At 49.1% G+C, this 17,128-nt stretch overlaps 1 protein-coding gene across 3 annotated transcripts in view; it reads right to left on the bottom strand.

Moving 5' to 3' along the window:
• Nucleotides 1-16,605, bottom strand: part of GOLM1 (golgi membrane protein 1) — a 57,530-nt gene extending 40,925 nt beyond the window's left edge. For 2 of the 3 annotated variants that reach the window (XM_059411749.1, XM_059411752.1), the window contains exons 1-3: nt 15,920-16,040; nt 5,139-5,286; nt 3,135-3,314 (exon numbers count right to left, since the gene is read on the bottom strand). In XM_059411749.1, the coding sequence (XP_059267732.1) occupies nt 3,135-3,314; nt 5,139-5,267 (309 nt within the window). In that variant the 5' untranslated portion in view covers nt 5,268-5,286; nt 15,920-16,040. Of the gene's footprint in view, nt 1-3,134; nt 3,315-5,138; nt 5,287-15,919; nt 16,041-16,392 lie in introns of those variants that run through there. The other variant, XM_059411751.1, reaches the window with a different exon arrangement.
• Between the last annotated feature and the right edge of the window lie 523 nt (nt 16,606-17,128).

Raw genomic sequence — 17,128 nt, 5'->3', positions numbered from 1 at the left:
TGAGAATTTAGAAATGGGGCCAAAAGAGAAGGAGCTGGACTACTGTGTTCTTTTGAAGCATGGAGATAAATATAGGATCCCATCACCTAACTTCAACAACTATGGACTCAGGCCAGCCTGGTACCCTGTGGCCCTGTGTTATTTAGGGATGGAGAATTCTGGAGGACCACCCTCCCCCCACCATGGCCCTATATCTGCACAGAGCAGAGGGAGGCCCCCCTGTGTGGGCTCTCAGGGGTCTAGGCCTCCACCTGGGGGAAGGCTTACAAACTCTGAGCTGAAGCACCAGTCTCATGAGGCTGCCGAGACAAATCCAGGACACCATCCCTGGGGAAAGCTTAGTCCGGGGTCTGGTTAGAATCAGCAACACTGGTTCTAATGGCCACCCCAGCATCTTTTCATCCTTTCCTAAAAGTAGGGCAATTTTGTTCCATGATATCAATTTGGAAGTTTTAAAAAAAAAGTCCACCTTCCCCCCACCCCAAAAATAGTGTTATCACTTCTGATGTTGTGGTTTACGACCATCTCTATCTTGATCCACTGCTGTTACTACAATTACTGGGACTAGTTGTAATAACACCAGCTCCTAGTTTTTGAGCTGCTGGTCCATGTCAAGCATTGTGTCAAGCCCTGTGTAAATATTTTCTCACCAAATCCTCACAGTGTGGCTGTGAGGGGAATTCTGTTGCTCTCTTCACTGGAGAGCTAAGAAAACAGACCCAGAGAATTTAAGTGACTTGCCTAAAATCATAGAGCTGAGGAAAACAGGATTTGAACCCAGGTCTGCCTGAATGGACAGCCTATGCATTTTACCACCACATCAAGCTACAGCTAAACTCCTCCTGGAGCTAAGGGACTAGCCCCCACCCTCAAATTAGAAGAACTTTCTATCACATATTTTAAAAGTTAAAAACATTCTTCCCCAGTGGCTCTCTGTCCCGCTTTCAAATACATATTTCACCCTCTTGACTGGGACTTCCGAATTTTCAATATGTAAGCTGCTTACTGCAAATACAACAGCCTTTCCCACCCCATTCCCAAGCAGTTTGGAGTGGAGGGGGTGGGAGAGCTAAGCCCCCTTTCAGAAAGAAGCCATAAAGCTGAAGCATTAAGAACCAAGGTGAAACAGTCACCTCATTTCTGGCTGGAAGATGTTCCCATTCGTCTCTTTATCTACAGAGAAAGATGTTCAGAAAATAGCTCCTCTATCATATTTCAAAGAATTCCAAGTTTGTGCTGTTATCTCCACGTCAGATTGTACTCAAATGGACCAGCATCTCTATCTTGAGGACCCGCCGGTGGGATGATGCTCCACTGGCTGCATTACCAGGAATTCTCTCGGACAAATGCTTCTGTGCCCAGCGCGCTCTGCAGGCTCTGCCCACCCAATACGGAAGCCCGGTTGTTTGCAGCCCATTTCACAGGGGTCTGGAGCCAAAGTAGTGCAAACGCCACCAAAGCCGAATGCCCATGAGCTGAAATTCACCTGCAGCTGCTTTTCCTTCTCCCCACCCAAAATATGCGCCCGCACTTTCATGCAACACACTGAAATCCCGGAAGCTTGGAGGAGAACGAATGAGAGATTATCACTCCCCAAGTTTGGGATTTCGCAGGGCAGTGGAATTTCGGAAGCATCTGGTAGACTGACGGGAGTTACGAAAACAGATGCGAGCGATAAGCCAACACCTCACACAGCCACACAGCCATACTATCTTCTATTGCTACCATTTCAAAAAGGAAAAATTTTTAAGTAAAAACCAAAAAAAAGCCAGAAGCTCAGATAAAAGACAATGCTTCCTCAGAAAGAGAGTAGAACTTCCAGGCACGGACACATGGATGTACGGGGTGTGGTGGCGGCAGACAGTTCAGGAAACGCGCTCCTCACGTTCCTCCCTCCCGGAGGACGGGACAGCTTCTAGCCCACAGCTGGGCCGGGAGGAAGCACTCAACCAGCCCACACCAGCCCCTCCCAGCCACCCCGGGCCCAGCAGGGGAGCCCATCTCAGCCCAGGCCCTCCCTCCCACACTGCCCAGTAACCAGGCAGCAGGCAGCGGCCAGACACGGTCTCTGCATGTCCTACAGCCCAGACTAAAATCCTGCCAACTTTGCTCCTGGAGAATAAACTCTACTTTCTCCCAGAAACAAGCTTGAAAGGGATCTGTCTGTGCACACACTGGGAGCCACGTCTACGTCCTACTGCAGTCGGTTCCGGGGGACTGAAGGAGTATAAATAGTGTCATCCGCAACTAGGGGACATTAAGAAGCACTTCACTATAAAATGGGAACCATCTTCAGAGAAGAACACATGTGTGAACACGGTACAGTAGCCCGCCAATGAAGAGAGCATTTCTCTAAATCAAAACCATGCGAGCAATCACCTTCCACGCGTCAGAATGGCTAAGATCAAAGAGACGAGAACTAAAGGTGCTGCTGAGGATGTGGACAGACGGGAGCCTCGTGCGCAGCAGGTGGGAAGGCGTGCGGGTGCAGCCGCGATGGAAAGTGGGATGCAGCTTCCTCAAACAAGTAAAAGTGGAACGACCGTATGATCCAGCAATCCCACTTCTGGGCATCTACCTGAACAGAAACACTACTCTGAATGGATACATGTACCCCACGTGCCCTGCAGCATTATTCACAACAGCCAAGGGAGGGGGGCAGCCCAAGTGTCCATCGACAGACGAACGGATAAAGTACATACACACACACACACACAAACACACGAGAATACTACGCAGTCACAAAAAAGCAGGAAGTCTTGCCATTTGTGACAACACAGATGGACTTGGAGGACATTACACTAAGTGAAATAAATCTGAGAAGGGCAAACACGCTGTAGGATTTCACATACATGTGGAAAGGCTCACGGATGGAGAACAATCCAGGGGTGGCCGGAGGGGAAGGGCTGGGGGTCAGGTAACGCAGGGGAAGGGGATGAAGAGGGACCAACGTGCAGGCCTAAAGACAGGGAGACAGGGATGCACAGAACAACGCAGGGAACCGCTGACACGTGACCCGCTCCCCCTCATCACATGAACACCATCCCCACCGCTCCCCCTCCCAGCCGAAGAACTCAGCGGTGTCCCAACTGGCATCTGGAACAGAACTAAGGGGGATCTAAGGGGGGTCTTGCCTTTTCGTCCTGGTAGATCTTGTTGACGCTCTCCAGCTGCGAGTCGTGGCTGGACTGGATCCGGTCGAGCTGCTCCCGCTGCTTTTCCAGCTCCCCCTGGAACTCGTTCTTCTTCAGCTCCACCGCGCCTCTCTCCGCAGCGGCCCTGCGGACCCGGCCCTCCAGCTCCAGGATCCGGGTCTAGAAGGACAGCACAGAACACGAGGGGAAACCCCAAGCTGTCCCTGGAGACCTGGCCACTGGAAGGAGCTCCCTCTGAGAAGCCGGCTCTGGGGCCCAGAGCCAGCAGTAAGCCCTTTGCTGGAGGTGTGCTCCGGGGCCCCGTGGGCAGTGCTGCCGGGCCCTCCTGGGTCCCCTCCCCAGCCCCCCACTCCCCAGCTCCCATTCCACTCCTTCCTCACCAGGCAGCAGCCTGGGGCCAGACACGTTCACTGCATGTCCTGCAAAGCCCAGATGGAATTTCTGCCAACTCTGCTCCTGGAGAATAAATTCTTCCCCACAAAAATGTGCCTGAAGGGGTTCTATTAAGAGCAATCTTGGAAATCAACTGTACAGAAGCTATAATTTTTCCCAGAGAAACCATATTACAAATAGAGGAAGTCACTTCTCTGGGCTTCTTGGGCACCCCAGCTTATCTCCCAGGAAATCCCAAAACGTCCCTCCCGGAGACTCTGAGGCCTGAAGGAGGGAAATCCATGAAGTGCCTCGCACTTCCCCAGGTGCTCAAATATTTCGTTCCGTTGCCCTCCCGCTGACAGAGCACTCAACCCTTGGCAGACAAAACCTCCCAGAACAGATTCAGTTCTCTAACTCAGGACCCCAAGCCCGCGCCTGCCCGGAGACCAGCTCCCGCGGAAGCTCCCAGGAAAACGTGGCTGCCTGGGGCCTGCTGGGACAGGGCAGGGTTTCAGGGCTGAGAGCCCCAGCTCTGGGGGAGAGGAAAGGCTGGGCTGGAATCCCTGCTCCTGGGGTACTGCCCCCCGTCTGTGTCAGGATCTGCGTGCCTGGGAAGGGGGGAGATGAAGTCCCAAGCTCACAGAGTTTGTTTTGTGTCCTAGAGCAGAGCGTGTATATAACGCCCGGTTAAAGAAAAATCACTCAGACACTTGTGAACACGGGAAGGAAAACTTCCTTCAAGGCTCCTGCAACAGGGGTCTGTTCAGGAAGGAAGAGAACCGGTTCCATTCTGAGGCAGCTAAGGGTTTGCAGCCAACAGCAGAGTGAGGAACCATTTGGGGGGAAAGTGTTAAGAGGGGATCTCAAGGGCAGGGAGATTTCTTGCTCGAGGCAGGCAAAGGGCTCAGACATCAGCAAGAGGGAGGAGGTGCCTGATCAGATACTGGGGGGTAGAGAGGACTCAGCCAGAAAGAATTCTTTGCTAAGTGGGCTGGGCAGGCTAAAGGCGAGATGGCAGGATGGCGGGGGAAGCCAAGACGGAGGCCTAGAGAAGAGGGGTCAGAGATGCCGGACTGAAGTCTGGTCAAGGAGAGTGCCTGTCCCAGCTCAGCCCTGTCTGACCCACAATACACAACCATAAATGGGAAAGCTAAAATTACCGTCCTTGAGTGAGGACTTGAACTACTGGCACCTGTAGAAACACACTTCCCATACCCGTTACCCAAATATACTTCCAACACCACTCTGAGATCTGGTGTGGACTGGAGGACCCAACGGCCGTCGGGGTGACGAAGCAAGCGGCCTTCCCAGAACCAGCCCAAGGGGATCCATGAAAAACCCTTCACTCCCAGGCCAAGCAGAGAGAGGGACGTTCTGGGAGCCATCCTAAGTCACAGAGAGGTTCTCTCCTACCCAAGTGCAGAGTGGATGTGGAGAGTCTGGCCTGGGCGGGGTGGGGGATGTGGGGAGCCCCAACCTCGAGACACATAGTGCACAAGTCGCTGAGCGGGATGCCTTAGGGAGCGGTGGACACCAGGGCCCTGGGACTCCACCACCCAGCCACCTTAAACATGGGGAGACACTCGTGCTCCCAGACGAGCCAGGCACCTGGAGATCGACGCTTCGGGAGCTGGCGATCCAGTAGTTGAAGCCCAGGACAATGATGCAGGCCACCAGGGCAGCCAGCACGAGGGGCGGCGACTTCATGCTCCGGCGCCCGTTTCCCAGTCCCATCATCTCAAAGGCTGGGGCGAATCTGACAAACAAAACAAGCAAAGAAGCCTTTGTGCTCGCAGTGCCGCCCTGGGAGCAGATCCTGTCCATCCCCATCGCCAGCAGGAGGCGTCTGTGCCTCCAAATGTGAACCTGCGGGAAAGAGAAGACCACCAGCAGGCCGGCCCCCTAGGACAGGCTGCTAGGAGGGAGCACGGCCCTGGGAATCACTGCCTGCAGAGAATGTCTCCTGCACATCAGTTTCCTCTTCCGTAAAATGGTGTTAAGTGCTTTCCCCACCCTCCCCACCCCTTTCTCCCTGCTGCCTCCAGGACAGGTTAAGAAGGAATCAACTCTGTGAACAGCAACAGCAAATGTTAAATGCTTCCACATCACTTTAGGGGGAAAAAAAACCCATTTCTCACTGCTCCCCAAAGAGGCCTTTTTGATTTAAGTCCTAACAAGGGAGGGCTTTTCACCTTGTAGAGAATTACTAAGGACACCCAAATAAAGGTTTGTTGTGCAAAGCCAGAAAGCACCCCGGAGGAGTGTGGATGCTCACTGAGGAAGTCACAGTCAGCGTGGACCCCCCACTCACACACACATGCAGGGTGCTGCCGGCAGGCGGGCGGTGCCAGCCCAGGTTTCCTCTGAACGCTTGCTGCTCTCCCAGTACAAGCCATCCGTGTTAGCTAGAGAGCTGCAGAGAGCATTACCTCTGCAGAGAAAGCCAGACACGGCTTACAAAAGGGAGGGGACCAAGTTTGTTCATGGACTTCAACCCAAGACCAGGTCAGCCTGGATACCAGCCCCAGAACCAAGCACAAGGAAAGCCGACCTTCCCACGAGGCGGGTAAAACAGGCCTTATCAGAGGAACGTTGGCAGGCACCACAAAGGGCATCTCTGTGAATAGGGCCTCTTTTATGCCAGGTGTGGCCCACAGTGCAGGAAAGACCTCCCAGGGACTCAACCTCCAGGTTAAAGTTCATTCGAGCGGAAACAGAGCAGAGTCCACAGGACCAGTTTTCCCCCTCAGGTGTTCCTGGTTAGGCGAGTCCCTGGGAGACCGCTTCCATAATAATCAGGTAGTAGTGTGGATGTCTAAATGGGGTAAATGAGCGCTGCCTGGAATCACCTGAAATAAAGGACCATCAGAATTCCGAAGCACAGAACTACCTCAGCTTCCCTCGCCAGCCGCTGGTCTTTCAGGGTGAGAGAGGAGAAAAAACTAAAAATCCATTATCAGTGGAAATCAGCAAGCCCCATACATATGAAAGGAGAGTAATGCTCAGAAATACTAAACTTCTAGAAAATTCTGTATATCTGCGGATACATGTCCTGTCTCCACTGCCTTATATCTGATTCTGATCACAAAAGTCTTTTTCACTCTTTTCATACTTCAAAAAATATATATAAAACTACAAACACAACTGGGGAGAAAAGCTGCACAGTAAAGTGTGAAATTTGAAGTCTCCCTAACGGCGGCATCCTCCTATTCCAGTGGCTCTCGACCCTCCCAGGACCCCAGCATCACCTGCGAAGGGGGCGTGGGCCCTACTCCTCCACTTCCAATTCAAGGGCTGTAGAAAAAGGCCAGGTGTTGGCCCTTCTAATATGCAGCGAGTCTTCTAGATGTTTCTTGATGCTTATACAAGCATCAACATACATGTTTTTAAATCGAAACAAGAGCATTCACACTGTCTTGTAAATGTCAGGAGTCACTTAATCATACTTCTTATCACACTTTTCCTCGTGGCAAATTATAGCTTGCTCTTTTGTCTCGAAAGTCCTGGAGGGGGCTCCACTGTGTGCCAGCATTTATTTAACCAGTCTCCTACAGAGGGCAATTCGGCTTATTTCCAACCACACTGCCACGAACACCCTTGACATCCACACCTGTGTTTGCAAACTTCTATCCAGGTGTGCGAGCCCTTACACACAACTCTGAAACCCCAATGCTCTAGAAGCATTTTGGACAACTAAACAAGGGAACGGTGAGTGAAGGACATATAGGAACCTTCTGCACTATGTTTGCAACTTGTTCATAAATCCAAACCTAAACTAAATCCAAATCTAAACTAAAAAATTGATAGATCTTACTCAATTGGCTTTCAAAGCACTTCCAATAATTTACCCTCTCACTACTAGTATGAGAACTGTTTTCTCACACAGTAAAACCAAAATAAAACTTTTTAATGTTTGGCAATCCCATCAGTAATGATATTTTAAAATAAATCTCTTGGGGGACACAGCTGGCTCAGTCCATATAGCATCTAACTCTTGATCCTGGGATGGTGAGTTTGAGCCCCATGTGGGGCATAGAGCCTACTTTAAAAAAAAAAAAAAAAATTCTTTAGTTATGAACATAAATGAGCACCTTCTCATTTACTGGCCATTTGTTCATTTGGTGAAATGCCTTTTTATATTCTCTGCCTATTTTTAACGTTGGGTGTTCATCTTGTTGATTTGTAAGAGCTCTTTGTATGTTAAAGATAAATAAATCTTTGGTCTTTCATGGCAATGGTCTTTCATGGCAATAGCTTTTATTCTCAATTTTTCGTTTGATCTTTGAAATTTTTTGCCCATGGTTTTTGGTTATCAGTGGTGTTTTTAAGACACTCTAATCTTGCCAATCTTTATTTTACTGTTTCTGGATTTTGTTTGTACTCAGGAAGACATTTCCACTCTAACTTTAGAAATACAAATTTGCCCATCTCTCCTCTCAACACACCTATGGTCTCATATATTTAAATCTTTCATCCACTTAGAATTCCCTTTTAATGTTAAGAATAAAAAATACCAAAAAAATCATGAAGTTTTGGTTTTATGTGTGTGCATGTGTGTAATGGCTAGCCAGTTCTGTCAGCACTCCTTATGGAAAAATCTATTTTTACCTTTGAAAGCCTATCTTTGTCTATACTTAATTCCCTAGCAATATACTTCTAGAGGAGGGGTCCTTTTATGACCTTTTATTTTATTCCAGCAGATATAACTCAATGGATCGGTATACTACAAATCTGAAAAGAGTAAAAACTCAATTCTCACTTCAGAGAAGTATTCAGATGATCATTCAAAATGCTCCTTTCTTGAGCCAGCCAACGAAAATGTAGTGGACAGTTATGATAAGACAGGCGCCATGCTGACACCGAGCAGCTCAGGGAAGTGTTAAGAGAACAAACTCTGGGACCTACTGGCCAGTGTCGGACCCTAGTTCTACCTCTTAGGGACCACAAGACCTATCTGAGCATCACTGTCCTCCTCCTAAGGATACCTGAGAATTAAATGAGTTAAGATATAAAAAGTGCTTAGAACTACAACTGGCAAGTAGTAATTGCTCAATAAATTTCAACTTATTCTTCTTCTTATTATTATTAGAGATGGAAAGATGAATAAGAAATCATTTCTAGATCTAGTGTTTTCCCCATTTTATGAAGAAAAGGTGATGAATGTCACTCTTCTACCAGCCTTTCTACTTTATGGGAACCAGGCTTGTGCTTAGTCCTATGGATGCCACTCTCTGTGCAGCAGCGGTAACTCCCACCCTCTGGGGCTGTCTCCCTGCCATGGCAATGGGACATCCCAGATAGGACCACAGTATGACAAAAAGGGGTTCCAGGAAGCCAAACACGATTCTGGTCTCCAAAGCCCCTCACTATGGCCCAGCCCTTGGCTGGCCAGGAAGGTATGCAGCCGCCCGGAGGGCACAGTTAGGGGAGCTCGAGGCTCCCAATGGACACAGGGCTGGCCAGCTAAGGCGAGCAGGAGGAAGAGAGACCAGCACCGAACCTCTGGGTGGCAAGGTGCTGCAGCACTGACTTCCAGGACTGTAGAAACTCCTGCAACTGAAAACAAAAGGCCAGACACAGGTAGGAAATGAAGACTAGGGCAGTAACTCAGAGCCAGAGCTTACAGGTTCAGATACATGAAGGCTCTCCTGCCCCCACCTTAGTTCTGTGGACCTAGGCAAGAAGGCAGGAGACATACTGCATCGGGTGTACTAATAATCATTATAACTGAGGCTCCAGAATGTGTTTTGTCTCATATTTGATTGTCAGTATCTGACATACCGAAAAATGATTAACTCTAATCAGCTAAACTCTGTGAAAGCCCAGGTTTCCCTGGAGAAAAAGGAAGTGGATGTTTCTGCATTAAAAGTGTCTCGGTAAACTGGAAATGTGAAGAAACTGCTCATTCCTTCCTACTGGCTTAATTCAAAAAAATCCAACCTGGGGAGCCTGGGTGGCTCAGTGGGTTAAGCCTCTGCCTTCGGCTCAGGTCGAGATCTCAGGGTCCTGGGATCGAGTCCCATATCAGGCTCTCTGCTCAGCAGGGAGCATGCTTCCTCCTCTCTCTCTCTCTCTGCTTGCCTCTCTGCCTGCTTGTGATCTCTCTCTCTGGGTCAAAAAAATAAAAGAAAATAATTCAATCTACTGGTTAAAATTATTATTTGCATGTTAGACAAAAATTTTTTTGGAAAAGAAACGAAACCTCTAATTACTTTAAAAAAAAGAAAAGAAAAGAAAAAGCACCTGAAAATGAGCAACCTGTCAAATATACTGGTCCCTTGAACCTGCTGGTTAAATACTTTTATTTTTTCTCATTTCCTTATTTCTATGTAGGTTTTGTTTGTTTGTTTGTTTTAAGAGAGCCAGAAGAGAGCACTCAAACTGGGGCAGGATAGGCAGAGGGAAAGAGAAAATCTTTTTTTTTTTTTTTTAAAGATTTCATTTATTTATTTGAGAGACAGCATAAGTAGGAGGTAGGGCAGAGGGAGAAGCAGACTCCCCACTAAGCAGGGAGCACTGACACCTGGGATCATGACCCGAGCAGAAGGCAGCGGCTTCATGGACCGAGCCACCAAGGCGCCCTGGAGAGACAGAATTTTAACCAGATTCTACACTCAGTGCAGAACCTGATGTGGGGCTCAATCTCGTGACCCTGAGACCATGACCTGAGCTGAAATCAAGAGCACAACCAATGGAGCCAACCGGGTGCCCCAATAATTTATTTTTAAGTAATTTCTACACACAGCGTGGGGCTCGAACTTACAACCCTAAGATCAAGAGTCACATGCTCTACGGCCTGGTAGGTCTTTAGTCACACAAGCAAATACTGTACATGAGAGCAATCGAATCAGAGCAGCGTGTTATAACAACGTGACCCCTGCAGAAACAATACAGCTGCTCTAGCCGAAGAGTCGCACCTTCCTTCCTTCTCTGAGGAAACGGCCTCACCTGGACCTTGGAGAGTCTGAGCAGGAAGTCCACAAGCCCCTCAGCAGCGAGCAAACAGGCCTGAGAACGCCCTGTTCCGCACAGGTGAAGGATTCGGTCACCAACATTTTTCTGAGGGTTTAAAAATACTCTGCCATGCCCCAAGAATGTCCCCACGCCAGGGGTCAGCATACCAGGCCCACAGGCCCTCAGAGGCCTGTTCTGTAAACACAGCCACAGCTGTTTTCTGGCTACGCAGAAGAGCTGATCCAAAGCTACTCGTGGGGTTATTATTCGGACTCTGCGGGTCAAAATACTAATTATCTGGTCCCTTAGAGAAGTTTATCAACTCCTGCTCTAAACCATGAGGGTTGAATGACCAGGTCCACAGCATTCTCCTTCAATTGCTCTAAAAGCTTACAAGGAAGTGCAGAAAATCTCTCACTACCCTAATCCCCAATTATAAATATCATGTTTCCCCAACTCTGGAGTCTGATAGTTTATAAATGAAAAAACTTCAACAACATGGTGATCGCTGTTAATAACACTGTACTGTGTATCTCAAAGTTGCGAAAAAGAGTACATCTTACAAGTTCTCACAGTAAGGAAAAAATGTTGTAACTGTGGTGACAGAGGTTAACTAGATTTATTGTTCTCAACATTTTGCAACACACGCCAATCCTGAATCATTACGTTGTAACCTAAGACTAGCATATGTCCGTTTTTTGAAGAAAAAACTTTTAAAGTTCATGTGCATGACAGGGTCCCTGAGTGGCTCAGTCAGTTTGGCCTCTGCCTTCGGATCAGGTCATGATCCCGGGGTCCCAGGATTGAGTCCCACACTGGGATTCGTGCTCAGCAGGGAGTCTGCTTGTCCTTCTCCCTCTGCCCCTCCCCCACCCCTCCACCCCTACTCAGGCTTGCTCTCTCCCTAACCCACTCTCCCCTTCCCCGACCTTTCAAATAAATAGTTTTTAAAAATTCATGTGCGCGTTTAGTATTATGCAGTGGAAATACCAAAGTGCGAGATGGACAAGTGAAAATGAATGAGAGGAACCAAATTCTTTTTTTGTTTTTAAAGATTTTATTTATCTGACAGAGAAAGCGCGCACAAGTAGGCAGAGCGTCAGGCAGAGGGAGAGAGACAAACAGGCTCTCCACTGAGCAGGGAGCCTAACATGGGGCTCGATCCCAGGACCCCGGAATCATGACCTGAGCCGAAGGCAGCCACTTAACCGACCGAGCCACCCAGGCGCCCCAAGAGTAACCAAATTTTATCCTGTTTTTTCCAACACTTGAAATTTTCTGAAGAAAGGCCACCTCCCATGTGGATGCCAAGACTACATCTTGGCAGGAACTCCCGAATTTTTCTCCAGTTCAAGAGTTGCCCAACTGCAGCCCAAAGGCGGAATCCTGCCAGCCACCTGTTTCTGTACACTGCCCATAAGCCTAGTTCTCAGTTTGTTTTGTTTTTAAAGATTTTATTTATTTATTTGACAGAGAGAGATACAGCAAGAGAGGGAACAGAAGCTGGGAGAGTGGGAGAGGGAGAAGCAGGCTTCCCGCTGAGAGCAGGGAGCCCGATAAGGGGCTCCATCCCAACACCCTGGGATCATGACCTGAGTCAAAGGCAGACATTTAACAACTGAGCCACCCGGGCACCCCAAGTTTTCAGTTTTTAAGGGTTGAAAAAAAAAATCGAAAGAATAGTTCATATGTGAGCAGCACATGAAGTTAAAATTTGGACGTCCATAAATTAAGTTTTATTAGGACAGGACGACTCTTCATTTACACCTTGTCTGCGGCTGTCAGACTGTAAGAACTGAGTCCGCCAGCAGGGCACAGCCTCCCGGAGGGCAAAGATGCTCCATAAGGTGAGGGAAGAAAATCCTAGAGTTAACATTAATTTGTATCCAAAAGTGTGAGAGCAACTACATTTCCGTAATTTAACTATCAGATAAAAATAACTTGCAAGTACATACATATACTAATTATATTAATTATTTTATGCTACATTACATTTTGCTAATTCTATTATACTACCATAAAATAAATACTAACAGTGGTCATGAGAGTAGAAACTGACTCTGCATTTTAAGTCTCTCTGTTGAAGGTCAACAAGTCACCACCCTCTGAGGGGCCTGAGGAACTCCTCTGACTCGGTTCGGCACTGAGCACAGTGCGGTGGGCGGAAAAATTCTAACTACACTAAACCTTACAGAGACTACGAAGCTTTACCATTCTTATAAAAGGCATGAACTGAATTTCCTCTGATAAATGTAAGCATGGGCAAACACAAACCCCCCACTGGAAAGGCACAGGTTTCTCACGCAGTTCCACGTTAGCCACGTCACAAAGTAAAACCTATGGTGATACAATCAAATCTGACAAGAAACAGGCCAAAAACACTTAAAATTCAAGGAGTATATGAAAGAGGGGTCTACCCCCACTGTCACTAATCCAGCCCTGAGGGTATCCTGGGCCTTGAGATACGAGACCGTAACAACAGGACATGCACCTAATTGATAAATTTGCAACATACAGGCCAGGGCTAACCATTTGTTTAATTGAGATGATTGATATGTAACACTGAATTAATTTTAAGTTTTTGCTTTTTATTTCTTATTATTTATTTTTAAGATTATTTATTTATTTGACAGAGAGACATCACAAGTAGGCAGAGAGGCAGGCAGAGAGAGAGAGAGGAGGAAGCAGGCTCCCTGCTGAGCAGAGAGCCCGATGTGGGACTTGATCCCAGGACCCTGAGATCATGACCTGAGCCAAAGGCAGCGGCTTAACCCACTGAGCCATTTGACAGAGAGATGGTGAGAGAGGAAACACAAGCAGGAGTGTGAGGAGAAGCAGGCTCCCTGCTGAGCAGAAAGCCTGATAAGGGGCTGATCCCAGGACCCCAGGATCAGGATCGTGACTTGAGCCTAAGGCAGATGCTTAATGACTGAGCCACCCAGGCACCCCAAGTTTTTCTTTTTTCAAGTAATGATAAAGATCAAAAAACTTTGGAAACCACAGCAAACTACCGTCTGTATCAACATGATCAGATTATATAGTACTCTTACATATCTTTTCCTCCTGTCAGGCATTAATTAATCTTTAAAATATTAGCTAGGAGAAGTTCTATTAAAGTTCTTATAAAAATAAGAGCAAAATATTATCACAATCAGAGAAGGCATGATCTTTTTTTTTTTTTTTTTTCTGGAAGTGTAGGAAATTACTGTGTGAAACAAAGTAGACTCCCTGGGAACCTGGTAAGCATTTCTGAAACTTCAAGCCAAGTTTTCTCATGTAATGTCATCAGTAACTGGAAAAGTCTAGAAAAGAAAATGACCACAATCTAAGAATGTTTTTTGCTAGAGGAAGCGGGAAGCAGGCAAATGAAAATACCACTCACACTTTTCAAAGGTGAGACAAAACATATCAAGACCATTCTTCCTACTTTTGTGGGCACGCACACACACACACGCACACACACGCACGCACACGCACATACACACACAAAACCAAACCGAAACAAAAAACTAAGTTTTAGCTTTTTTTTTTTAAACAACAACCAAAAAAGAAGTGTTTCTTTTTTCATTATCCCAGTGAGGGATGTTACTTCTCACCTTAGGTCGTTAAAAAGGTAATGAAACAATACAACCACATTAAAGCCAGGGAATGGGGCCTCCCATCCCTAATCTGGGCCTCCTGCCCTCCCTTTCCTGGGGCTGGCCTTCTCTGGAGGCCAGGCCACCTTCAAGCTCCCCTTCACTAAGGTACCAGCCAGGGGCTGTGCTTCCCCAGGCTCTGCCCTTTCTACCCTTTGCGCTTCAGACGCAGAAAGCCTGTCTGCACACTCACAGGATTTTCAATAAGGTCAGCAGTTTCCTCCCTGCTGGGGGGAAGGTGGCCACACAAACCCCTAGGCCAGGCACCGTCAACCATCCCCCCTTCTGTTTCCGCCCCACCCCTCAAAAAATAACATAAATACAAAATATTTTCATCCCCCATCAATAACTGGGCCCATGGCCAGCAATTAGAAAGGAGACGGCATCCTTTGCTCCAGCAGCAATGTCATCCATATCTATTACCATTACCACCACCACCACCACCACCCCCGCCCCCACACTTCCAACTACTCCTTCCTCTCATTCTCGGTCCTTCATTTTTGAACAAAACTGATGGGGGAGAAAATGTGATAACCTCTCCACAGGAGAACAAAATACATTTGGAAGAGCTGATAGTTTTCTTTAAACATCTTCAGAATTCAATGTATTTTTGACCACCGATACCTTAAAAATTGAGTTCTGGTCCAGGGACAGAAATCTTACTAAATTCCTGCTTTCTATTCACAAATAAAATTATTCTTCCCGTGCATGAGCTTACCTTAATCTTCTATAACACAAGCAGGAGAGGCCAGAATGCCCTAGGAGACCCACAAAAACCAGTCAGCCTAGAAACTCCACTGCTCCCCGGTCTCACGCTCCAAAAATTTCAGAAATACTAAAACTGCCTAAATTTGAGTCAATCTGATGGCTGTAAGCCAAACAGAGTCACTAGAAAGCTGTTAAATATTTCATCAGACTGTGGGACATCTTAATAATCCTGTCCCTAGGAATGTCCCTCAACATTTACGGAATTTCGAGCTTGGGGCCTTGGAGACCCCAAACCAGACAAAGAAAATCTCAGACCCACAAAAGCCACACAAGTTTGGTTAGGCAAATTTGGAAAACGGAGATTTGAAAATGACCAGCAACATCACCGCATTCCAAATACAACGGTACTTAAATTCCGCTAAAAAGAACATCCATCAAAGTAGGTATTTTCTTACTTTACCTAAAAAAGAAAAAATCATTTTAAACATCAAACACGGTGTGAACCAGAAACGGTATATAAAGTCAGGAGACTTTTTACAGCAGAGCAGAAGTTCTATGGATGCCCCCACACAGTCATGGGTGGGAAACACACGAAGGACGGAACCTGGAGCATCCCCGCGACCGGCTCCGGATGCTGCGGCGGCTCGTGACCCAGGGACCCGGCGCCCAGCTCGCGGTCACCTGCCGGGACGCGACCGCTGCCAACGTGGGCGCCCAAGCGCCAGGACGCGGAGGTGAGGGCGCGCGGCGGCCACGCGCTCTCCCCCGGCGCCCGTCACGCCCGCGGGACCAGCACTAGTGCTACTTCGGGCTGCACGCTTCCGACTTCGGATGCCGACGCGCGTGACACAGCGGAGAACAAAAAAGAAAGGCCCCGCACGCCCCAGGCCGGCCTCCGCCGGGGCAGAGAGCCCTCGCACAGCCCCTCGCGGCGGCCGGGGGCCTGGGGGCGGCGGCGGCAGCCCCGGCGCGAAAGCTCCGGCCCGGCGCGGGTTCCGGTGACCCGGCTGCGGCCAGGGCGCGGGCTCCGGGCCGGGAAGGACGGGGAGAGGGAAGGCGGCCAGGGCGGCCCGGGAGCCGCGCACTCACCTCCTGCCGCGGCTCCGGCGGCCCCTCAGCGCTGCCCGCCCGGCTCCAGGAACGCCCGCTGCTCTCCCGCCGCCGCCGGACTCGCGCCCTCGCCCGCTCCGCGCCGTGCGCTCCGCGCCGTGCGCCCCGCGCCGCCGCGTCTCCGGCCTCCGCAGCGGCGAGTCCCCGCCCCCGGACCGCGCCGGCGGCGTGGGGAGGAGGCGGTGCCGCGAGCGCGGGGCGGCGAGGCCGGGGGCGCGCCCGGACGCCGGCCCCACGGTGCGCGCGCCCCAGCCCGGACGCCGGTGTCGCGCCCCCTCCGCGACCGGCGTCCCCACCCCCGCCCCACGCGGCTCCGAAGCCGAAGGACGTGCAAGGATGGGAAGCGGCGGCGCGGAGCGAAGGGACCTGGAGGACCGACCTCTCACCTCACCCCCAACCCGGCCGAGGGAATTTTCTGGAATGTAGGGCCGACTCTATCCAGCGCCACCCACCTCGCCACACTCGCGTCTCCTTCAGTGGTCCCGGCCCAAACCACCCAGAGGAAAAGGGGCCAAGGAATAGCAGGAGTTTAGGAGGTCTAGCCCCACAGATTTGTCTTTTATCTTCCACCAATCTGTCCCAGTTCCTGGTCTCCCCAAGACTGTTATCCCTCAAGCTTTAATTTTTCGGCCTGTGGCCCTCCGGACTCCTTGTGGGTAAGATGAAGATTCTCGGACGCGGCGCGAGTGTGATCTGGTACTCTCTGAGGACGAAGCCCAGGAGTCTGAATTTTAAACAGCGCTCAGAGCGCACGTTTGCTCCTGAAGCCCCGCTAGGCCACGCCTCCCTGAGAGGATGCCAGGAAACAAATGATCTGCTGGATACCCATTCTAGAAAATTCTAAAACACTGGTTCTTAACCCTGACAGAACTGGCCAGATGTTAAAAAATTATATATATATATGCTTTTAGAGTATTTGGATGCCAGGGTCCCACCTCCAGAGTACTGAGTACAAACATGGGTAGTTTTGTTTGCTATAAAGCTTGCCAGATAATTATATGGTCAGCACTAAGAATAAATTCCAGGTTTATAGCTTTTCGAGCCCACCTAGCTCTGACTTCTGGAGAAGGAACCTCTTCCTGTCACCATTCCCAGATCTCTCTCTCTCTCTCTCTCACACACACACACACACAGAACACACAAAACAACTGCAGCAACAAACAACACAAGTAAATACACAAACTCTTA

The sequence above is a fragment of the Mustela nigripes genome, chromosome 9 (assembly GCF_022355385.1).
Source record: "Mustela nigripes isolate SB6536 chromosome 9, MUSNIG.SB6536, whole genome shotgun sequence".
In the NCBI taxonomy this organism is placed as follows: Eukaryota; Metazoa; Chordata; class Mammalia; order Carnivora; family Mustelidae; genus Mustela; species Mustela nigripes.
The sequence above is the reverse complement of the archived record's forward strand: the minus strand, read 5'-3'. Positions and strand labels throughout refer to the sequence as shown.